This window comes from Seriola aureovittata, chromosome 7, assembly GCF_021018895.1.
Source record: "Seriola aureovittata isolate HTS-2021-v1 ecotype China chromosome 7, ASM2101889v1, whole genome shotgun sequence".
In the NCBI taxonomy this organism is placed as follows: domain Eukaryota; kingdom Metazoa; phylum Chordata; class Actinopteri; order Carangiformes; family Carangidae; genus Seriola; species Seriola aureovittata.
This window is the reverse complement of record NC_079370.1, coordinates 10,990,172-11,014,171: the sequence shown is the minus strand read 5'-3', so window position 1 is coordinate 11,014,171 and position 24,000 is coordinate 10,990,172. Positions and strand designations below refer to the sequence as shown.

At 35.5% G+C, this 24,000-nt stretch overlaps 2 protein-coding genes across 3 annotated transcripts; one reads left to right on the top strand and one right to left on the bottom strand.

Annotated features, from left to right (window-relative positions):
- The first annotated feature begins 1,498 nt into the window (after window positions 1–1,498).
- On the top strand, window positions 1,499–7,141 carry LOC130171992 (vesicle-associated membrane protein 1-like). Its single transcript, XM_056380368.1, has 5 exons — window positions 1,499–2,286; window positions 3,306–3,453; window positions 3,859–4,017; window positions 4,559–4,610; window positions 5,112–7,141. Coding segments are annotated over exons 1-5 (378 nt in total). The 5' UTR covers window positions 1,499–2,284; the 3' UTR covers window positions 5,129–7,141.
- tapbpl (TAP binding protein like) lies at window positions 5,504–23,507 on the bottom strand. 2 transcript variants are annotated; one of them, XM_056380301.1, is made up of 9 exons: window positions 23,186–23,507; window positions 22,990–23,031; window positions 21,726–21,938; window positions 21,373–21,642; window positions 21,041–21,241; window positions 10,361–10,528; window positions 10,171–10,274; window positions 9,589–9,814; window positions 5,504–8,927 (listed from the first exon to the last, which is right to left on the bottom strand). In XM_056380301.1, exons 3-9 carry the CDS (start codon window positions 21,871–21,873, stop codon window positions 8,860–8,862), a joined length of 1,185 nt encoding a protein of 394 aa, XP_056236276.1. In that variant the 5' UTR covers window positions 21,874–21,938; window positions 22,990–23,031; window positions 23,186–23,507; the 3' UTR covers window positions 5,504–8,859. The 2 variants fall into 2 exon arrangements, with proteins under 2 accessions (XP_056236276.1, XP_056236275.1); XM_056380300.1 differs by lacking the exon at window positions 22,990–23,031.
- Window positions 23,508–24,000: the final 493 nt, after the last annotated feature.

Below are 24,000 nucleotides of genomic sequence, written 5' to 3'. Positions count from 1 at the left end.
AATATCAAGTTTATTAATATTTTCCTGTACAAGGCCATATACTATGAAAAGGTGTGGACACCCAGATACAGTGTATGTGAGTAATGAACATGCTCCAGAAATAAGGCACTAATATGCCAACAGCCTCTGGCCTTCAGGGAAGAGTTTCAACAAGACTGTAGATGCTGGCTGCACAGATTTTCCCATTCAGCCACAAGAGCGTTAGTGAGGCCGGTCACTGATGTTGGGTGATGAGGTCAGGCTCACAGCTGGTGTTCATCCCACAGGTCTTGGATGGGGTTGAGGTCAAGTTCTTCCTCACCAGCCTTTGACAACTATTTCTTTAGACCTTTGTGCACAGGGGTTGTGTTATATTGATAGAGGAAAGAACGTAAACACAAACTATGGGCACAAGGTTGAAAATAGAGGACTGTGTAAAACAGCCAGGGGTCTGGACCTCCAGGGATCAAATGAAATATATTTCATGTTTATGTAGGAAATTAAAAAAAAAAAAAAAAGAATTTGTCACAAAAATGGTTTATTCTTTGTGACTTTTCAGAATTAGAATCAGGTTTATTGCTAAGAAGGGTTTTTTGTTTTAAGGAATTTTTTTTGGTGCGTACCGATAAACATGGTGAGAATAAAAAATGTTAAGAAAGATAAAGATAAAGCAAGTACTGCAAGTCAAGTAGCTTGAATATAAATACAAAAAAATTACAATAAAAATGTGAAATAAATAATACAATGTGCAAGTTTTCTTCAATTTTTGCCTTTTTTTTTATTGTGAAATACTGGATGGTTATAATTCTCCAGGCCTCTAAAACCCATACAAAAAAGACATTTTCTAGGAACAAAAAATGTTCTACTTCCAGCCCATAGACATACACATACTGTGATAGGGTTGTCAGTAGACATCGTTTTGATTGAAATGGACTGAAATTTAAAGGTTTGTTGAGCACTGGTTTAAAATATCATTGTACACTGGAGCATTAAGCTTCTCCTTAAATTGAACTAGTGGGCCTGCAGCCCAAAACATGTCAAACAGCTCCAGATCCAACGTACATACAAGTATGTCGACAGTGGTGTCCACATACATCTGGCCATATAATGTATCTGTGATGTATTTCTATCCTCCATTGGCCATTTTGTCCTGGCTGAGACGTTCTCGTGTTTTCAGTGACTGACTTGACTCCTCTCACTTCTCTTAAATATACAGAGTATAGAACCAAAATGGAGACTGAGTAATGGCTGTAGGCTCAAAGGTAGGACTCTAGCAGGAATGAAACAAGAGCATTGCAAAGGGAAATGTGATACAGGAGCAGGAGGAGGAGGGAGCTGGGAGAATCCCAGGCCAGGGAGGAAACAGTCGAGTCAACACTCTGTAGGCCTCCACTGTACCGCAGTGTCGTCCTGCCGCCCCATCCGACACAGAGCTGCAGTACTGCAAAGTGTGAGGGGAGCGAGAGGGGAGGGGTGGAGAGGGAAGGGGGAGGGGAAAGGGGTACCGCACTGTCGTTACGAGTCCAAGTGGAGAAGGCAGAAGAAGAGACGCATTATTGCAGTAGCCTACAGTGCCATAACACTTCACACGGACGAAACTCCTGCACTTCTCAAAAAACGCACGTCCAGTCCGCCCAGAGAGGCAGACAGAGAGAGAGAGAGAGAGAGAGAGAGGAGGGGGTGAAAGAAATCAACTGAATTTCCATGACTGGACTTTTTTCTTTAATTTTGAAATTGCACGCATTTGCCAGCGGCTTTTAGAAGAGGCAAGTCAAGCTCCAGCCAATCAGTGCTGCGTCTCAGCATCCAGGAGCAGCTCTATAAGGACTCAGCATCACTTGGAGGAGCTGGACGCAGCGCTGCAGGAATCTAAACGTCCCCGGATTTCTCTTGCATGGATTATAATTCAGAAGTACTTTTCTCTTGAGCTCGCATTGCTCTCTTCTTCACTCCCCAGCCGAGTCACACAGTGAATTATCAGCAGACCCGTCTACGTGTGTCAGTATTGCGGTACTTTGCAGGCGACTTGCGGTATAAATAAATCGCTAGAAGATCGGCTCCACTGCGCCAAGACCCTCCGCCTGTTTACAGTCAGCGAGGCACTTTAACTCACTTTGCTCATTGAAAATTTGGACTTTCGTTTGGACCATTGCCTAGAAATTCACGTCCCCCTTTTCTGTGATCTTTTTGGTGTTTTTTTTTTTTCTCTCGTGTTGTACTTCAACCCCCCCCCCCCCTCTCCTGCTTCACAGCCCGTCACCCCCCTTCCGCTGCCCGTGAGTCAGTTCAAACAGCTGCATAGAAGATGTGAGTATTAATGCGGCTTTTCTACTGCGCTCTTTTCGCAATAATAACATCAAATATCTACTGCGTGGGACTGGAGAAATGTTTACGCAAATCTGTTCCTTTCCATGTATGTTTTCCATTGGTGCGTTTGCAGCTGGACTGGTTTATTTCAGCTTGGTGGATTTTGCTGACGCAAGTGAAAATTTCCATCATAGCATCACTAGATTATGTATTCAAGGGGTTGACTGTTGTCACCCTAAAGCGTTAAGTCCAATTGTTTTTGACTATCTCATGCCACAGATTTAAATAAAAAACCGAGTTTCTTTAAGATTATATTGTGGGTCACAGGGTTTGAGGGACTCTGGAGTCGTCACCTGCTTCACGTTGGGGAACATTGATGATAAGGACATTTCTGATTCTTATCTGCAAAATTGCTTGAATTTGTGTGCTTTGTATGAAACTGTCCTGCAGCTGAGTCAGTGGCTGGGCTCCTGAGGAGCTTGTTTGCTCAGTTGTACACCTCCTGTACCCTTTCCTCTCCCCCCTGCTGGATTAACCCTTTCCGCTTTTCTGCACACCACTTCCCAGCCTTGCTTTAAATCCATCACAATAACTTCTCCCCCTCCCTTCTTTTCACCAAAATCTTATCCTCCATTATCCTCTAACTCTTATAGCTGGCGTCTTCTTGGGCCGGACTTTCTATTTCTTGCTTCACATCTGTGTCATATATTTTCTCCCTTCCCATTGCATCTTCTTTTTAATCCTACCTCATTCTTCACTCTCACCTTCACTCATTCTTTCATCTTTTCCTCCCCCCTTCACATCTTATTTCCTGCATTCCTCCCCCTACACCTACACAGTTTTTCTCTTTTGCTATGTGTTGGATTTCTCCAAAGTGGCTTCATCCCTCAAATTCTCCTCAATTTTCTCCTTCAGATGATAAAGACTTTTTGCTTTTCCGCATTAAATGGAGTCATTACAATATCAAATGTATAATATCAATATAATCCCTTCTTCCTCCTCCTCGTGCTTCTTCTCAGGTCTGCCCCAGATGCCGCCGCCCCAGCTGGAGCCCCCGGTGCTCCAGGAGCCCCCGGTGCAGATGGAGCCCCAGGTGGCGGACCTCCAGCCCCACCCAACACCAGCAGCAACCGCAGGCTACAGCAGACACAGGCCCAAGTCGAGGAGGTGAGCTGGACCAGGCCAGACTAAGATTCTGGGCCCAAAGTAGATTTTACATGCAATGAGTCAAGATTAAAGCAGTTGGGGAGCCTCATCAGTAGCTTAATTGTGAAACATCTGGACTTTATATGCACAGTGCTCATACTGGGCAAGAGATTCACAAACTAACAAAATTATTTGTTGTTGGTCATTCTCTGGAAAAGTCTGGTCTTCTTAAAATATAATGGCCTCTGCTTTAATTTGAAAATGGTTGCGACTACTAACTTATTGATATATGTGAAATATAAATCTCCAGAAACCCCCTTTGCCCCCCCCCCCCGTGTTGCTCTCCTTTAACTATGCTTGTCATCCCTGTCATCTCCTTTCCACACCACTGCCAAATGATTTCTCATCTTCACCACTGTGGGCTAGGTGGTGGATATCATGCGGGTGAATGTGGACAAGGTTTTGGAAAGGGACCAGAAGCTCTCAGAGCTGGATGACAGAGCAGACGCTCTCCAGGCCGGAGCCTCCCAGTTTGAAAGCTGCGCAGCCAAGCTAAAGAACAAGTACTGGTGGAAGAACTGCAAGGTGAGGACATTATTGCAGGTCCATTTAACAGACTGTTGTCGCTGAAAGAATCTCATAGTGCATTAACAGTATGCCTGTTAGTATGTGGTATGGTGCGTAGATATAACATGAATATACTGTAGAGCTAATGGAGGATCTAAATCAAGCATGCCTCCTCAGCTCTTTTGCTTTAAAGCATCACACAGCTGTTCAAGCTGAAGTGCGTTGAGGCGAACACAGTGTTTGTTGTGGGGATGCTGTCATCCTGCTCTCCACAACCCTGATCTGTTAATGAGCTGCTGTGGAGGACGGAACATATGCCTCAGTGAAAATGGGGAAAAGAAGTCAGTTATTGTAGAGCTTTCACTGAAGACGTGGTTATTCTGACGAGATTATATAACTGAAGCACAACAAATGCAACTACTCTCAAGTGGGTTAACTGCTTTTTCTGTTTGCAAGCACTGGACTCCATGAATAGTAATAGTAGGCCTATGTCTCACTGTAGATTCATTTGCAAATGGATGCACCATGTGTAGTATATGTATTTTTTTTCTATTTTCAGATGATGATCATGATGGGAATCATTGGAGTCATTGTGGTTGGAATAATATTCTGTAAGTAGAAGATCTTGGTCTTGATTTACTGACAACAGATAACATTATTTTTAAAAGTGGATGTTCATTACATGTTGGCTTTCCTCCCATTTGGCTAATTTATAGTTATAGAGAAAAAGATACTTTGTACATAGTAGCAACTTGTATGACATTAACATGTCAATATATTTTATATATATTATACAGTGCTGTAATTTTTACAGGATATTAAGATACAGAGATAGTTCCTCTGCTTTTGTTAAAGGATGTTGGCAAATATAAGAGAACATCAGCATATTATTTTCTGTTTCTTGTCTTACAAAACCACATCTGGCCTGCCTTCTTCTACTCTGATTGTCAATTATTCATGACCTTTTATTACAGTATTCATTATTGATATAATACCAATCTCACCCATTATTTAAAACAAACCCCCTGTAAATTCTACATAAGAGGTAGAACTATGTGTTGTGTTTTGCCATATTCATTAGACTAATGACTTCCTCTCTCCTTCATTTGCAGTGTACTTCTTCTACTGAGCGCAGCCCATCAATACAGATGGATACGGACTTGAGAATGACATGAGAGGGAAGAGAAAAAAATAAAAAATAAAACAAGCGCCACTACTCCCCCCTCTCCTCCCTCTCTTCACAGTCTTCCATCAAACCATCTTGCACTTACACATGACAGTAGTGTTTTATAGGTGTCTCTGCTTTCTTTGTCCCCCCTTTCCCTCCCTTCTTATTGCTTTCTTCCACTGTTTTGGCGAGAAGTCTCACTCACTCTCTCCTGTGTCTGCACCTCATGCATTATTGAAGGTCGCGGCAGGCAGAGTGAAAGAGGAAGAAAGAACGGGAAGGAGGGAGAGAGAAAATCCTTGTGACACGGGAACACACAGGGCTAAGCCTACTGAATGGGGCTATGGGGGGTGGGGGGGACGGACGTACAATGTACAGATGCTGAACGTGTGCAGGGAGATTGAACAACAGTTTGCAGTCCTGTCTACCCCTGATACACCAAAGCTTGTTCATGTTACCTTTTTTGAGAGTCCTACATTTGTAAATTGATACTGACATACCGAACTAACACACTCCTTCTGTCACCACTGCTACCATCATTGCTGCTTACTAACACAAGGTCATGTTAGATTAAGATTATGATCATTTTTGTTGTACGTGCGTGTGTGTATTTGTGATCCAAAGCATTGTAGAGAATAGCTTTTTCCAAGTCTTAGCTGATAGGCTTTTATTAGTAACTTTTTCTTTTCCCTTCCTGCCTAACTTTATTTCTGCGATGTTCAGTGATGACATGGAAAGAGAAATGTGGAATAGGGAAAGAGACTGTGTGAGAACTTGTGTAAAGCAAGAAGTGATTCAGGGAGAGGTAGTAAGAGCATAGCAGCATTTTTTCTGTATAAATAAATGACAATTCTGAACTGATAAGCAATTATTGATAAAGTAGTTCTATAACTATTCTTCATTTGTAATGGAGTTCTTGTACCACATGTGGTGGCATAGTCATAGTTTTATGCTTAGTGGCATAGTAATATGCACAGCAAGGCAAACAGACAAGCAGCCACTAACAGACAATCTACTGTAGATGTGAAACGACCGCTCCGACCCAGAGGAAGGTTTCTCAACTCTGACTTGGACGGAGTCGCAGCAATAGACAGATGAATGTGTAGCGTCACATTTCAAACAGGTACAAACGTCCGCTTGTTTTGAGAGTTGTCCTGACAAAGTGTTGGTTCGATTGCTGTTTAAGTTGACCTGATCTCTAGAAAAGCAGGAAAATGGGAGAAAAGACTTGATTTGGAAACCCAGAGCCACCTGGCCCCCCCGCCCCGCCCCCACTCACTCACATGAAAACAGACTCAACCTTCACCTGCAGTAAAGGTAACGGCCAAAATGAGGTGTTTGTTTCTAACTTGCATGGCAAACGGTGTCCATAGTTTTGCCTATTTGTGTGACCTGTGTATCTGCCATTTCTGAATCTAACTGCCGATTGTACATTTTCTTTTGTTAGTGGTTTTAAGGACCTATGTATATTGTCTTTCTGATCTGATAACTACTGCTTATGCAATGCAATGATGCTCAAGAGTTTGCCAAAATTTTAAATTAATTTGCTTTGGAGAGAAAAAATAATATTCAGAAACTGCATACAACTGTTAAAAACATGTAGTATTGTATGAGTAGAACCATAGTACACGTCTGTCAGACTATGCTCCTGAAAATGTGTTTATAAATTCTTTCAGGTTTTGTGGGGGTTGCTGGATATAAAAGAAAAGCTCAGTTTTTCCTCTTTGGACTGATTTGGAGAGCTGATCAAATTGTGACAATGCAAACAACCTTACGTGCAAAGTGCATTGTTGCATAATTGTAGCGGTTAGCCAGAATTATCTGATGATATATTGTGCAACAATATTATTAGGTAATTACCACATGAGGTATGACAATGTGTAATTTCCAACCTGAAAATGCAGTAAGAGATCCAAATGGATTTGTGCATGCTTACCACTTTTGCTGATGCCAATAAATAAATCATCAATAGAACTGATGGCTGACCTTTGTCATATTTTCTTGATATATTGAGCCAATTTAGACCTTTTGGTTTGAAAGCATTTTACTACAATTCAATGCACATGCGCCAATACCAACTGCATCAATACTCTGATTCTGACTGAAATCTTACAAAACACAAACCCTGTGATTTGTTTACAACATAGCTTCAATCAGTTGTAAAACAGGAACTGTACGAATATTGATCATGTCAAATACCTTAAAAATTTGCTGGGTCATGAAATCCTTCATTTTGAAAAGAAAATGACAAAACCTTTAAAATATCAACATCACACAAAAACAAAGAGGCATTAAAACACAGGATACAATTAAAATAGTACCAGTGAGAATCAAATGGGAAGAGCACAACAAATAAAGACTTTTTTGAAACAATCATTTGATGCTTTAAACCAATAGAATAATACAACAGTCTGTTTGTTAACAAAGTGTTAGCAGAACCTATAAAACAAACCACTGAAGTTGTATTCACTTAAAGCTGCTCTTCTTGTGAAGAGCCCGCTGGTGGGCAAAAGTATAGTAAAATATGCATAATTCTAAACATCAAAGTAGAAATAGTTTTTTTTTATAAACTGACAACTTGTAAATAAAACAACATTAAATTCTATGTTTGACTCTACAAACATTAATGAGATTATATCTCAGATAACCATATTCACAGTGCCACTGATCTGACTTGTTATTCACCGTCTGGAGAAGCTGAGAGTGCCTACTGCCTACACATGTACAATTCAACCACCAACGACACTCGACAACAAATATATCATGCAAATACATAATACAGCTAGACATTAAAATACAGTTTTACCCCTAATTTGTATTTTTCTTTTCAGCAGAGGAGTTAAAAGAACCAGTGATGACTTTTAATGAAATCAGTAATAACCTAAAGTGGCAATAGACAAGTTTTTTTTTTGTTTTAACTTATCATTGTGAAGTAAATGTTTATTGCACAACGTAATTGCCATAGAATAATGACACCATCTGAGTTTTGATTGATAGCATATAAGCCTCACTTTCACTATGCAATTCTATCTGCCACCAGGCACAAAATTTCCCAGAGAATTAAGGCTTGATTTACAGCACAAAAGAAGTGCGTCTGCTTGAGTAACTAGGAATGAAGCCCTCTTGTTGGAAGAGGCAAATAAGGCGAAGAGAGAGAGTGATAGAAACCGAGGTAAAACAAAAGTGAAGCTTGGATGGGCATTCACTCGCTGCAGAGAGCCAGTCAGATTGGGACAGAAATTCAGCCCTGGACTTATGTGTTGGGTCTGGCCTGGGGACACAGATAGGGCCGGTAAAGAGATTGACAGAGCTGTTAAAATCTTGTTTTTATGGTCCAACAGCGTAGCGGCCCACTGTAGTCCTGATGGCCAATCTATGGAGAATGCTCCAAAATACAAAATTACAACTGGGTGTTTTACTCTGCCTTCGTTATTGCGTCCAAGCGAATTTGGACTCAAGGATGCGTTTTTGACAAATTTCAATAAGACTGAGATATCGTGTTCACATATCGTCCGTTAGGATGGATGCACAACCCGAAACCTGGAGGCATAAAAATTTGGGTTTTGGGGATGTGGTGGGGTGGTTGAATAGTTGACTGTTTCCACTTTTAAAAAAATCACAAATGACACAAAGGAAGTCTCTCTGGTGTCAATTTTAAATCAGGGTCATCCACTGGAAAATCTCAAGCTGACTTATCTCATAACCTGGTAGAAGAAGAGTACAGTGATGACCAGGAAACCCAAAACCCACCAATAGGAATCTGTAGAGTGAGAGACATAGAGAGCAGTTAAGGGTTTGTAGACAAAGTTGACATTAGGTACAATATTCAAATTACGGTACACATTGTGCAATGCAAATCAGCAATCTTAAGACATATAGAATATATTTACAAACCAACTGTCTTAGACTTCACTCAAATGTTACATCTTTATTAAATTACATAGACAGGTCTCTCTTCAGCCTGGCAATATTTTTCCTTTATTAAAATTAACCTGTGAAAAACTAACCCTTACATATATTTGTATGGTAGGCTATATATGAAGCTACAGCCTGCAGCTAGTTAGCTTAGCCTAGCATAAAGACTGGAAATACATATCTTCTTGTGAAACCACAGCTTGTGCTTTTTACACTTCAAATTTTGTCGGGATGAAACAAACAATTGTTGAGCTTTAGATGTGCCGGTAGGTGGATTTTGTTACATTTGGACAGAGGTGAGCTAGCATTTTCTTTGTGTTTCCAGTCTTTATGCAAAGCTAAGCTAAAGCTGATAAATGTAGCCTTATATTTACCATACAGTAATGAGAGTTGTATCAAACATCTCAACTAACTCTCAGCAAGAAAGCATATATCAGCAAATGTTTCCCAAAAATGCCAAACTGTTCCTATAAAATGTACAACAAACAACAGCCGCACATAATCACCTGGTTCTGCATGTTCTACCACCACGCTTAGAGAGAGAGGAGTGTCCAGGGTTAGGTGAGACACCCTGCAGGTGATTTTGGTGCCTGGAGAGACAGTGGGGGGCACAGTGAGGTGAGATGACAGGGAGTACGTCCCATCACCATGCTGCCGATGGCTAGACAGAGAGCCCTGATCTGGAAAGACTACAGGCTCTGTGTCTGTAGGAGAGAGGGATAACCACTCCATCTGAAGGGGAGAAAACAGAAGACAGTTATAAAATGTAAACTACTAATCCAGTCTTCTCTAGATTAGGACATTTACTTTAAGCCTTACCTAAATGTAAAAGACTGAAGAAAAAATGTAAATGCATAGTCTACTTTGGTCAAAATCAAACAGATCTAATAAACATCTGATCAAATACTTAAGCTTAATGCCTGGTGACCATCGTCAGGTAGGTTTTTCTACTTTCATGAGCCACGCAGGCTTTGATGCTATCAAAAAATGAATAACCGAAGTTTCCTGAGATTTTATGTCTTGCCTAGATGTTCAGTGGTAGAAAAATTATAATATATGAGAATACATATAAAAACATAGTTGCAGACCTGAGCATCCAGTGGGTAGTATTTACTGCAGTGACAGCTCAGAGTCTTAGGTGATGTTGTCTTCAAAACCAACTTCTCCTCTGAGAGTGAGACATGGGGCGGTTCTGAAAACAAAGAGAAACAGATGTAGAACTGAAAGACAGGCCATGGATGCTTCTGAACTGAGAGATCTGATTAGGGCGACACTTACGAACAACATGGAGTTGAATGATCTGCTGTGCATGGAAAGGGCCTAAACTGACTGTGCAGATGTAAGTCCCCTCATCCACAACCTTCAGCTTGTTCAGAGTCACAGAGGCGTTACCCTCACCAACAACCTGGGCAGCATCCATGCTTGAGGCCCTCCTTTCTGCATGCACTAGAAACATAAAAGGAGACACGAATTGGCAAATCAGTCCTAACTCACAGTCCTCTTACATGATTGTTCTGGAGATTTCAACCATATCACATGGTCCTCATCGGCAGATTGTTTCTGCACAGTTGCCATTAAACTGAAGATGTTGAAACTTTCCATGACTGTGAGCACTTTCAGGCAGAGCTCGCTGAAGCCTTTATGGGGCCCTAAGCAGAATTTGATTTGGCCAAGGACGTAGGTTTGGTCTCAATATTGGTAGGGATGCAAAAAACCCCCACCCCTGCAAAACAAAGAGATTGACTTTGTAATGGCGTCAACCAAGTGGTTTATTAACATATAAGATCTGACTTTACATTAAGAAACACACAGTTGTAATATATGTACATGTATTGAATTTCAATATATGAAATATATGTACATATGAAGTAAAATCATATACGTATATACAATATAGCCTATATAATATAGCCTATATGTGTAAAAATTACATGTGAAACCCGTTAGAAATTGGAACAATATCATAAACTGACATATGTGTCTAACTAATAGAAGCATGTATTTTAGTATATATATTAGTTTATATTATAGGTTCATATCATACACATACGTATGTTAAATGAATATATATCAATCCCAAAGCCTGTCAGTATATGTTCACTATATATGTTAATATAAAAGATAGACATGTCCGGTTAAATTTAATGAGTAATTTTTTTTTTTTAAATAATGTAATAAACATGCTGTTTACTATGAGTATTTCATTAATGTTATAAACTTATATCTTCATATGTCCAGTATGTCAGAATAATATATCCTCTTATATATAACACGTAAAATCATTCATAATATAAGGACAAATATATCATATATATTTCATAAGTCATAGTACAATAAGGAATAAAAACATAAAATAAAGTAAGGCATAAAAAAGTCATTGTATAGTAAGTCATAAAAATATTACAGTATAGTGAGAGATGAAAATGTCATTTTATTGTGAAGCATAAAATGTCGAAAAGACATAATCGTTTAATAAAAAAACGTATGAAAACGTCATATTATAGTATGACATAAAAAGTCGGAAAAGCGTCATAGTATAGTATGGAATAATAAGTATGGAATAATAAGTCATAAAAAGTCATAATATAATAAGGAATAAAAATGTCATAGCATAGTGAGGCATAAAAAGTCATAAAAAAGTCATAGTACAATATGGCATGAAAATGTTATAGTATAGTATGGCATAAAAACGTCATTAAGACGTCAAAATATAGTAAGGCATGAAGATTCCTAAAAATATAATACTTGAATAAGGCATAAAAAGTCATAAAAATGTCATAGTATATTATGGGATGAAAAGTCATGACAATGTCATAGTATAGTAAGGGATAAAAATGTCATAATATAGTGAGGCATAAAAAGTATAAAAAACGTCATAGTATAGTAAGGCATAAAGTGCAGAAAAAAAACGTCATAGTATAGTATGGCATAAAATGTCAAAAAAACGTCATTGTATAGTATGGAATAAAAAATGTTGAAAAGACGTCATAGTATAGTATGGCATAAAAAGTCAAAAAAACGTCATAGTATAGTAATGCATAAAATTGTCATAGTATACTAAGGCATAACAACATCATAGTATAGTATGGCATAAAAGTGGAAAAACGTCATAGTATATTAAGACATAAAAAGTAAAAAAAATGTCATACTATAGTAAGGCATAAAAAGTCATAAAAAAGTCATAATATAGTAAAGGATACAAATGTCATAGCATAGTAAGTGTCGAAAAAACTTCATAGTATGGTATGTCATATAGTTTTATAAAAAAGTATAGTATAGTATAGTATAGTATAGTATGGTATAAAAGTCATAAAAACGTCATAGTATATTATGGCATAAAATTGTCAAAAAAACAACATAGTATATTAAGGCATAAAAGATCGTAAACACGTCATAGTATGGTAAGGAATAATACGACATAGTATAGTATGGCATAAAAATGCCAAAAAAACGTCATAGTATAGTATGGCATAAAATGTCAAAAAAACATCATAGTATATTAAGGCATAAAAGATCATAAAAACTTCATAGTATGGTAAGGAATAATACGACATAGTATAGTAAGGCATAAAAATGCCAAAAAAACGTCATGAAATAGTATTTTAAGGCATAACAATGCCAAAAAACATCATAGTATAGTATGGCATAAAATGTCCAAAAAAAATTACAGTGTATTAAGGCATAAAAGGTCATGAAAAAGTCATAGTATGGTAAGGTATCAAATGAAGTAGTATAGTAAGGCATAAAAAGTCGAAAAAAACTACATAGTATAGTAAGACATAAAAAGTCTAAAAAATGTCATAGTATAGTAAGCGATAAAAACGTCATATTATAGTATGGTTAAAAAAATTTATAAAAATGTCATAGTATAGTATGGCGTAAAAATTTATGAAAACGTCATAGTATAGTATGACAAAAAAATCTTTAAAAAGTCATAATATAGTAAGGAATAAAAATATCATAGTATAGTAAGCGATAAAAATGTCATAGTATAGTAAGGCAAAAAAAATTCATAAAAACTTCATAGTATATTAAGGCATAACAACGTCGTAGTATAGTATGACATAAAAAGTAAAAAAAAATGTCACAGTATAGTAAGGCATAAAACGTTATAGTATAGTAGACATAAAACGTGGTCAAGATAAGTGCTCAACATACCAAATGATTCCAGATGCAGAATGCCTGGATGTAAAAGCAAAACCTTTGTGAGATGCATAAAGTGCAACATGTTCCTCTGTATGTCCAAAAAGTCAGAATGCCTCATGAAATACCATCTAGAGTCAAACGTCTAATGAAGAAATCAGAAATGGTTCAGGTGAAATGGTGAAGTAAATACAAAAAATCTACATTTGCTATTTGTTATGTATGTGATGTTGTCTTTCCATATACGTACATACATTAAATGAAGCTCAGCGAAAGTTCAGTCAGGAAGACTATCTCCTTGAGCATGCCTTCTAAGTCACAAGAAACGTTTGTCATATCTCTAAGCTCCACCCACACATTCAAATCTTCACCCTATCACAGCCTTACACAGTGACCTTCAGCCAATCCCCTGTAAGCTGTCAAACTTTAAAAATTTCTCTCTCTCTGCTGTCATTCAGCTGTCATTTCAGCACTGTGAATAATCTGCAACCCACCTCCAACCCTTCTCCACCTCAACCATGGATGCCAGACCATCTCCAATCAAACCATCCAATCAGAAGTTCCCTCATCAAGACGTTCCCATTCCCGATCTCCATTTCTCATCACCATGACCAGTGTTGAGACTCCAGGGGAAGATTTCTCCTATTGGACCTGAAACCTATGGACATTGTTCATAGTGATTCACTTCCTGCCGGGGTCTAAGCACCAAAATCTATTCCTTCTGTTCACAATAAATTTGATTTTACTTTACTTCTCATACTCTCTTGTTCTTCTTCTTCGTCTCTCCTGATTGAAATGTTTCACGTTCGAGAACAGTATGATCCTGTTGCCCATTTCAGTGAAAATGTTGTAAAATTTGAATAAAATTAAGTTGTACCATTTTATTTTGAAATGTTTTTGTTTTTTTTATCGCCCCAACACTTTACCACCAGCAACATTTTTTTTCTAGGTCTCACACCTCATAGTATAGTAAGGCATAAAAATGCCAAAAAAACGTCATAGTATAGTATGGCATAAAACGTCAAAAAAAAATTACAGTGTATTAAGGCATAAAAGTTCATAAAAGAGTCATAGTATGGTAGGGTATCAAATGAAACAGTATTTTAAGGCATAAAAATGCCAAAAAACGTCATAGTATAGTATGGCATAAAACGTCAAAAAAACATCATAGCATATTAAGGCATAAAAGGTCATAAAACCGTCATATTATGATAAGGAATAATACGACATAGTATAGTAAGGCATAAAAATGCCAAAAAAACGTCATAGTATAGTATGGCATAGAAATGTCAAAAAAAAATTACAGTGTATTAACGCATAAAAGGTCATGAAAAAGTCATAGTCTGGTAAGGTATCAAATGAAATAGTATTTTAAGGCATAAAAATGCCAAAAAACGTCATAGTATAGTATGGCATAAAAATGTCAAAAAACGTCATAGTATAGTATGGCATAAAAATGTCAAAAAACGTCATAGTATAGTATGGCATAAAACGTCAAAAAAAAATTACAGTGTATTAAGGCATAAAAGGTCATAAAAGAGTCATAGTGTGGTAAGGTATCAAATGAAACAGTATTTTAAGGCATAAAAATGCCAAAAAACGTCATAGTATGCCTTAATACGCTGTAATTTTTTTTGACATTTTATGCCATACTATACTATGACGTTTTTTGACATTTTTATGCCATACTATACTATGACGTTTTTTGGCATTTTTATGACTTAAAATACTACTTCATTTTATACCTTACCATACTATGACTCTTTTATGACCTTTTATGTCTTAATATGCTATGATGTTTTTTTGACATTTTATGCCATACTATACTATGACGTTTTTTGGCATTTTTATGACTTAAAATACTACTACTTGAAAAATGCCAAAAAACGTCATAGTATAGTGTGGCATAAAATGTCAAAAAAAAATTACAGCGTATTTAGGCATAAAAGGTCATAAAAAAGTCATAGTATGGTAAGGTATAAAATGAAGTAGTATTTTAAGTCATAAAAATGCCAAAAAACGTCATAGTATAATATGGCATAAAATGTCAAAAAAACATCATAGGATATTAAGACATAAAAGGTCATAAAAGAGTCATAGTATGGTAAGGTATAAAATGAAGTAGTATTTTAAGGCATAAAAATGCCAAAAATCGTCATAGTATAGTATGGCATAAAATGTCAAAAAAAGATTACAGTGTATTAAGGCATAAAAGGTCATAAAAAAGTCATAGTATGGTAGGGTATCAAATGAAATAGTATTTTAAGGCATAAAAATGCCAAAAAATGTCATATTATAATATGGCACAAAAATGTCAAAAAACTTCATAGTATAGTATGGCATAAAATGTCAAAAAAAAAAATTACAGCGTATAAAGGCATAAAAGGTCATAAAAGAGTCATAGTATGGTAAGGTATCAAATGAAATAGTATTTTAAGGCATAAAAATGCCAAAAAACGTCATAGTATAGTATGGCATAAAAATGTAAAAAAAAGATTACAGTGTATTAAGGCATAAAAGGTCATAAAAAAGTAATAGTATGGTAAGGTATCAAATGAAATAGTATTTTAAGGCATAAAAATGCCAAAAAACCTCATAGTATAGTATGGCATAAAAATGTCAAAAAACCTCATAGTATAGTATGGCATAAAATGTCAAAAAAAAATTACAGCGTATTAAGGCATAAAAGGTCATAAAAAAGTCATAGTATGGTAAGGTATCAAATGAAATAGTATTTTAAGGCATAAAAATGTCAAAAAACGTCATACTATAATATGGCATAAAAATGTCAAAAAACATCATAGTATAGTATGGCATAAAAATGTCAAAAAACCTCATAGTATAGTATGGCATAAAATGTCAAAAAACCTCATAGTATAGTATGGCATAAAATGTCAAAAAACCTCATAGTATAGTATGGCATAAAATGTCAAAAAAAAAAATTACAGCGTATAAAGGCATAAAAGGTCATAAAAGAGTCATAGTATGGTAAGGTATCAAATGAAATAGTATTTTAAGGCATAAAAATGCCAAAAAACGTCATAGTATAGTATGGCATAAAAATGTAAAAAAAAGATTACAGTGTATTAAGGCATAAAAGGTCATAAAAAAGTAATAGTATGGTAAGGTATCAAATGAAATAGTATTTTAAGGCATAAAAATGCCAAAAAACCTCATAGTATAGTATGGCATAAAAATGTCAAAAAACCTCATAGTATAGTATGGCATAAAATGTCAAAAAAAAATTACAGCGTATTAAGGCATAAAAGGTCATAAAAAAGTCATAGTATGGTAAGGTATCAAATGAAATAGTATTTTAAGGCATAAAAATGTCAAAAAATGTCATACTATAATATGGCATAAAAATGTCAAAAAACGTCATAGTATAGTATGGCATAAAAATGTCAAAAAACCTCATAGTATAGTATGGCATAAAATGTCAAAAAACCTCATAGTATAGTATGGCATAAAATGTCAAAAAGGAATTACAGCGTATTAAGGCATAAAAGATCATGAAAAAGTCATAATATGGTAAGGTATCAAATGAAACAGTATTTTAAGGCATAAAAATGCCAAAAAACGTCATAGTATAGTATGGCATAAAATGTCAAAAAAACATCATGGCATATTAAGGCATAAAAGGTCATACAACCGTCATATTATGATAAGGAATAATACGACATAGTATAGTATGGCATAAAAATGCCAAAAAAACGTCATAGTATACTATGGCATAACAGTGCATACAGTGTATTAAGGCATAAAAGGTCATAAAAGAGTCATAGTATGGTAAGGTATCAAATGAAATAGTATTTTAAGGCATAAAAATGTCAAAAAACATCATAGTATAGTATGGCATAAAATGTCAAAAAAAGATTACAGTGTATTAAGGCATAAAAGGTCATAAAAAAGTCATAGTATGGTAAGGTATCAAATGAAATAGTATTTTAAGGCATAAAAATGTCAAAAAAAATGTCATACTATAATATGGCATAAAAATGTCAAAAAACCTCATAGTATAGTATGGCATAAAAATGTCAAAAAACCTCATAGTATAGTATGGCATAAAATGTCAAAAAACCTCATAGTATAGTATGGCATAAAATGTCAAAAAACCTGATAGTATAGTATGGCATAAAATGTCAAAAAAAAAAATTACAGCGTATAAAGGCATAAAAGGTCATAAAAGAGTCATAGTATGGTAAGGTATCAAATGAAATAGTATTTTAAGGCATAAAAATGCCAAAAAACGTCATAGTATAGTATGGCATAAAATGTCAAAAAAAGATTACAGTGTATTAAGGCATAAAAGGTCATAAAAAAGTCATAGTATGGTAGGGTATCAAATGAAATAGTATTTTAAGGCAGAAAAATGCCAAAAAACGTCATAGTATAGTATGGCATAAAATGTCAAAAAAACATCATGGCATATTAAGGCATAAAAGGTCATACAACCGTCATATTATGATAAGGAATAATACGACATAGTATAGTATGGCATAAAAATGCCAAAAAAAAGTCATAGTATACTATGGCATAACAGTGCATACAGTGTATTAAGGCATAAAAGGTCATAAAAGAGTCATAGTATGCTAAGGTATCAAATGAAATAGTATTTTAAGGCATAAAAATGCCAAAAAAAGTCATAGTATAGTATGGCATAAAAATGTCAAAAAACGTCATGGTATAGTATGGCATAAAAATGTCAAAAAACATCATAGTATAGTATGGCATAAAATGTCAAAAAAAGATTACAGTGTATTAAGGCATAAAAGGTCATAAAAAAGTCATAGTATGGTAAGGTATCAAATGAAATAGTATTTTAAGGCATAAAAATGTCAAAAAAAATGTCATACTATAATATGGCATAAAAATGTCAAAAAACCTCATAGTATAGTATGGCATAAAATGTCAAAAAACCTCATAGTATAGTATGGCATAAAATGTCAAAAAAACTCATAGTATAGTATGGCATAAAATGTCAAAAAAAAAATTACAGCGTATAAAGGCATAAAAGGTCATAAAAAAGTCATAGTATAGTAAAGCATAAAAGTCATAGTATGGTAAGGTATCAAATGAAATAGTATGGTAAGGCATAAAAATGCCAAAAAAACGTCATAGTATAGTATGGCATAAAAATGTCAAAAAGAAATTACAGTGTATTAAGGCATAAAAGGTCATAAAAGAGTCATAGTATGCTAAGGTATCAAATGAAGTAGTATTTTAAGGCATAAAAATGCCAAAAAACGTCATAGTATAGTATGGCATAAAATGTCAAAAAAAAATTACAGTGTATTAAGGCATAAAAGGTCATAAAAGAGTCATAGTATGCTAAGGTATCAAATGAAATAGTATTTTAAGGTATAAAAATGCCAAAAAACGTCATAGTATAGTATGGCATAAAAATGTCAAAAAACCTCATAGTATAGTATGGCATAAAATGTCAAAAAAAGATTACAGTGTATTAAGGCATAAAAGGTCATAAAAAAGTCATAGTATGGTAAGGTATCAAATGAAATAGTATTTTAAGGCATAAAAATGCCAAAACACGTCATAGTATAGTATGGCATAAAAATGTCAAAAAACGTCATAGTATAGTATGGCATAAAATGTCAAAAAAAAATTACAGTGTATTAAGGCATAAAAGGTCATAAAAGAGTCATAGTATGCTAAGGTATCAAATGAAATAGTATTTTAAGGCATAAAAATGCCAAAAAAACATCATAGTATAGTATGGCATAAAAATGTCAAAAAACGTCATGGTATAGTATGGCATAAAAATGTCAAAAAACATCATAGTATAGTATGGCATAAAATGTCAAAAAAAGATTACAGTGTATTAAGGCATAAAAGGTCATAAAAAAGTCATAGTATGGTAAGGTATCAAATGAAATAGTATTTTAAGGTATAAAAATGCCAAAAAACGTCATAGTATAGTATGGCATAAAAATGTCAAAAAACCTCATAGTATAGTATGGCATAAAATGTCAAAAAAAAGATTACAGTGTATTAAGGCATAAAAGGTCATAAAAAAGTCATAGTATGGTAAGGTATCAAATGAAATAGTATTTTAAGGCATAAAAATGCCAAAACACGTCATAGTATAGTATGGCATAAAAATGTCAAAAAACCTCATAGTATAGTATGGCATAAAATGTCAAAAAAAGATTACAGTGTATTAAGGCATAAAAGGTCATAAAAAAGTCATAGTATGGTAGGGTATCAAATGAAATAGTATTTTAAGGCAGAAAAATGCCAAAAAACGTCATAGTATAGTATGGCATAAAAATGTCAAAAAAACTCATAGTATAATATGGCATAAAATGTCAAAAAAAAAATTACAGTGTATTAAGGCATAAAAGGTCATAAAAAAGTCATAGTATGGTAAGGTATCAAATGAAATAGTATTTTAAGGCATAAAAATGTCAAAAAATGTCATACTATAATATGGCATAAAAATGTCAAAAAACGTCATAGTATAGTATGGCATAAAAATGTCAAAAACAAATTATAGTATATTAAGGCGTAAGAGGTCATAAAAAAGTCATAGTATGCTAAGGTATCAAATGAAATAGTATTTTAAGGCATAAAAATGCAAAAAAACGTCATATTATAATATGGAATAAAAATGCCAAAAAACGTCATAGTATATTAAGGCATAAAAGATCATAAACCCGTCATAGTATGGTAAGGAATAATACGACATAGTAAAGTATGACATAAAAAGTGGAAAAACGTCAAAGTATAGTAAGACATAAAAAGTCAAAAAAATTTCATAACATAGTAAGGCACAAAATGTCATAGTATAGTAAAGCATAAAAGTCATAAAAAGTCATAGCATAGTAAGGCATAAAAAGTCAAAAAAATGTCATAGTATAGTAAGGCATATACACATCATAGTATTGTATGGAATAATAAGTCATAAAAAAGTCACAGTATAATAAGGCATAAAAATGTCATAGTATAGTAAGGGATAAAAATGTCATAGTATAGAAAGTCATAAAATGTCGAAAAATGATCATAGTATAGTATGATATAAAAAGCCATAAAAAAGTCATAGTGTCAAAAGGCATAAAAAAGTCACAGTATAGTAAAGCATATAAATGTCATAGTATAGTAAGGCATGAAAAGTCATAAAAAGTCATAGTATAGTAAGGCAAAAAAAGTCATAAAAAAGTCATAGTATAATAAGGCATAAAAATGTTATAGTATAGTAAGGGATAAAAATGTTATAGTATAGCAAGGCAAAAAATGTCCAAACAACGTCACAGTATAGTATGGCATAAAAATTCATGAAAATGTCATAGTATAGTATGGTATAAAAGACATAAAAAGTCATGCATAGTAAGGCATAAAAGTAAAAAAAATTTAATAGTATAGCAAGGTATATAAAAGTCATAGTATAGTAAGGCATAAAAAGTGAATAAAAATAGTGAATAAAAACTAGACCTTGATTTTGCAAATAGTAGGCTAATAGCTATAGGCAGTAAGCAACAATCACCCTCATTAGTGATAACGGACAAGTAATTATAATACAGCCTAATAAATCTCAACAGGGCTGCCGGATGCTGTGCAGTCCAGCCACACCAGTCTCTGAGAACCTGTGCATCACCTCCAGGCAGAACAACTGTAAAATGCAAACACTAACATACAATAAACAAAAAAATAACAATGCAATAAACCTCAGAGGAAACTGCTTCTGCTTGAGCAGAACTTGACAGACAAAACAATGTAATTATATATGAGTCAATTTGCACTAGTGTACCATCCTCATAATCAGTGCTTTCACCTTCAACACACACCTACAGCACTCACCCACTGTGTTTCCTTCTAAGTCATCCAGCCTTGTCCTTATTTCAAGCACTTTCTGCCCCTTTCCTCTGTGCTGCAGTCGCCATTCAATGCCCACTTCATGCGATAAGGGAATTTCATGCTGCCTGAAACCACAGTTGAGGAGGACATCACCTCTCAGAGGTGCAGATACAGACTTTATGTGGGAAAATACCACAAATATCACTGCGGACAGAAAGCAAAGATAACAGGAGATACAAAGTTATAAGAAGGATGTTATTCCCTGTCTAACAAAACAAAGAATGGAAAAGATTCAATGAAAAGATTGAGGTGTGATATTAAACACTGCATCTCACCCTCAGTCAGCAGAGTACCCGATTGGCTAAGAGGCAGGCCCAGTTTGTTTTGTATCAACGTCGAGTGGTCTTTTTCCACCATCAAAGTCTGCAGAATCAGTGCAGTGTTGAACTCAACTCCCTCCACACTAAGGGACGCCATGAAATAGGCTGGATCTGAACTTTCCTGGGATCCACGAGGAGAGTAACGGCTTATTTCACACGTCACCTCCTGTTCATTGCAGTCTGCATGGAGCAACACGGCTGCATTGGGGATCTCAACTGATGACACTGCCACAGAGAAATGAGAGAAGTTCAGCACCGGTTGTGAGTACATTAGACCAAACTTTACATGTAGTGAAGACAGGAAAAACCTTTGGCCTCAAACAGGAGGAGGTCTGGATCCGGGACTGAGGGTGGAACAAACGCAGTGAGCGTTTCAAGGGATTCTTCAGGAGCCACTGGAACGTCTCTGAAGACAACAGTAGCTGGAGTACGTGTGAAGGCAGCACCACCTCCCATTCCACCCAGTCCAACTCCCTCCTCCACCAGGGTGCAGGACAGTACCACATCTGCAGCCCCATCAGCTGAGAAACAATGGGCAGATAGAAAAAGACTTAAGACTGCTTAAGACTTCCTAAAAAGGTTAACTTATCATCTTCATGAATAAATGCTCATACCAGTAGACTAGTATTATGAGAAATAAGTATAAATGTTGAATTACAAGTCTATTATTTCCTAATAATGTCTTGAACATTCAGTGAAAAACAAAACTAGTTAATTTGGTAAAAATTAGAAGGAAAAGCCACTAGGGGTCTTGGAATCAAAACAACAGCAAAAGAAGTTGTAAAGTATCATGGGGATCATGGGAGTTGTTGTCTTCACCACCATTGCTCTCACTGCAATCAGTTTGCCCCCGTTAGGACTCTTTCAGTGTCAAACAAACAGGACATTTTTACCAGTAGCCGAATAATCCACAGAGGTGTCCTCCTCTCCAAAACAAATGAACTACGTTATTAAAACTGGTAAAAACACAGAATAAAGCAGTTCCATGTTAACAATCAGTGTTTCTATGACACTGTCCAGGAGACACTGTTTGTCTTGGAGGGGAGGGGAGCCGAGCTGCCGCTTACATTTGCTCAGCTTGTTTCTCTAATAACTTAAAATCCAGGATCCAGAAATCTGATTACTAAAATCCTTCATCCGATTAAAATCTACCAAGGTCTAAAAATGTGTTAAAATTGGATAAAAAGTATTTTTTGATTGGCAGACAACCACAATACTGACACATGCGCACAGGGGATATGATGCCATTGATCAGTGACCAAATGAAATTGACCATTACCTTGACTAAAATTATAAATTTCTCTAGATTTGAAAATTGCTGGAAACATTAGTCATAATGTAAGTACACAACTCAACCAAATATATGGGTCTAGTCGTTTTCAGACATTTTAATGACAAGATACATAGTATAGTATATAGTAATCATTCAATTATTGTAAAACATTTTAATTCTATACTTTCAACTAAATTCACATTTTTGCATGTCTAGCTTCCCTGTTAAAAGACTGTGGGTTACACTGTATTAGTTGTTCATGTGAAACAGGTGTATCAAATGGACAGTTTCTAGTTTACCTGTAATTACTGCCAGTTACATTGTTATTTCCTGGAAACTTCCTAGAAATTAACACAGTTTAATGCGTTACCAGATTAAGTTCTATCAGACCATTTTAAATTGAAGGTTTATTACTGAGCTTGACAATCAAATAAAGGTTCGTTTACTGGCACTATACTGCCTCCAGCATCAATATGCCAACATTAATACTCTTACCACATACGCACGTCATGAAGTATCCAAACAAAATTACTTCAATCATCATCATGGAGTCACGATAAATAATAAGTTTAAGGTTATTACAAAGATAAAGTGAGATAGCAGCAGCTGAAAACAAAAAAAGCACCACCGCACTTTCGCTTTTGATTTCAACGACTACAGCAGCTCATTGCGTCGCTACAGTCTGATTTTTTTTACAGCCTTTATCGCACCAAATGAATCATGTACGATAACTGTACAGCAATAAATATCATCTCATCTAACAGTAAACTCTTGAGGTGGTGGGCTACGGCGGCTGTATCTCGGTAACATGCGCGGAGGGCAGGAGTGCAAGAGTGAAAATGAAAGTGAGCAGACGGGATCCGGGATCGTCCAATCACAGAGCAGCAGAGAAGGTCATGGGTCATTATGGACGCACTGAAATCACCTGTTTAATTTTGAGACCCATATACAACTTTTTTTCTTCTTTTTAAATTACAAAGGATTTACTCGTATTCAGTCAGAACTTAGTATTTAGTCGGTGCAAAATACAGTTGCTAAGGTGAATGGTGTATGTGGTGGTATGTCATTAAATGTTGTAAGAATCTAAACATCTAAAGTGCTTAAAACTTTTGCACAGTGGGCTACTATAAAAGTTTGTTTTATCTACAGTTTTAAACTTGACAGTTGCGCCTTGAGTAAAATATGGTGGGTGAATAAATAGTATGACAGACTATTTAGTCCGTGCATGAAATATAATTCTTCTGCTATTTTTGGGGGCATTGCCTAATTTCATTGTGCTACTTGTGACAGTGCGCGCGCGCGCACACACA

Coding starts and splice junctions, on each gene's coding strand:
- tapbpl (XM_056380300.1), bottom strand. CDS start 23,237: ATGATGATGATTGAAGTAATTTTGTTTGGATACTTCATGACGTGCGTA. Junction 10,529..21,040: donor CTTAGAAGGAAACACAGTGG/GTGAGTGCTGTA, acceptor TTATGTTTCTAG/TGCATGCAGAAAGGAGGGCC. Junction 10,275..10,360: donor CATTCAACTCCATGTTGTTC/GTAAGTGTCGCC, acceptor CTTTGTTTTCAG/AACCGCCCCATGTCTCACTC.
- LOC130171992 (XM_056380368.1), top strand. Junction 3,454..3,858: donor CACAGGCCCAAGTCGAGGAG/GTGAGCTGGACC, acceptor ACTGTGGGCTAG/GTGGTGGATATCATGCGGGT. Junction 4,018..4,558: donor ACTGGTGGAAGAACTGCAAG/GTGAGGACATTA, acceptor TTCTATTTTCAG/ATGATGATCATGATGGGAAT.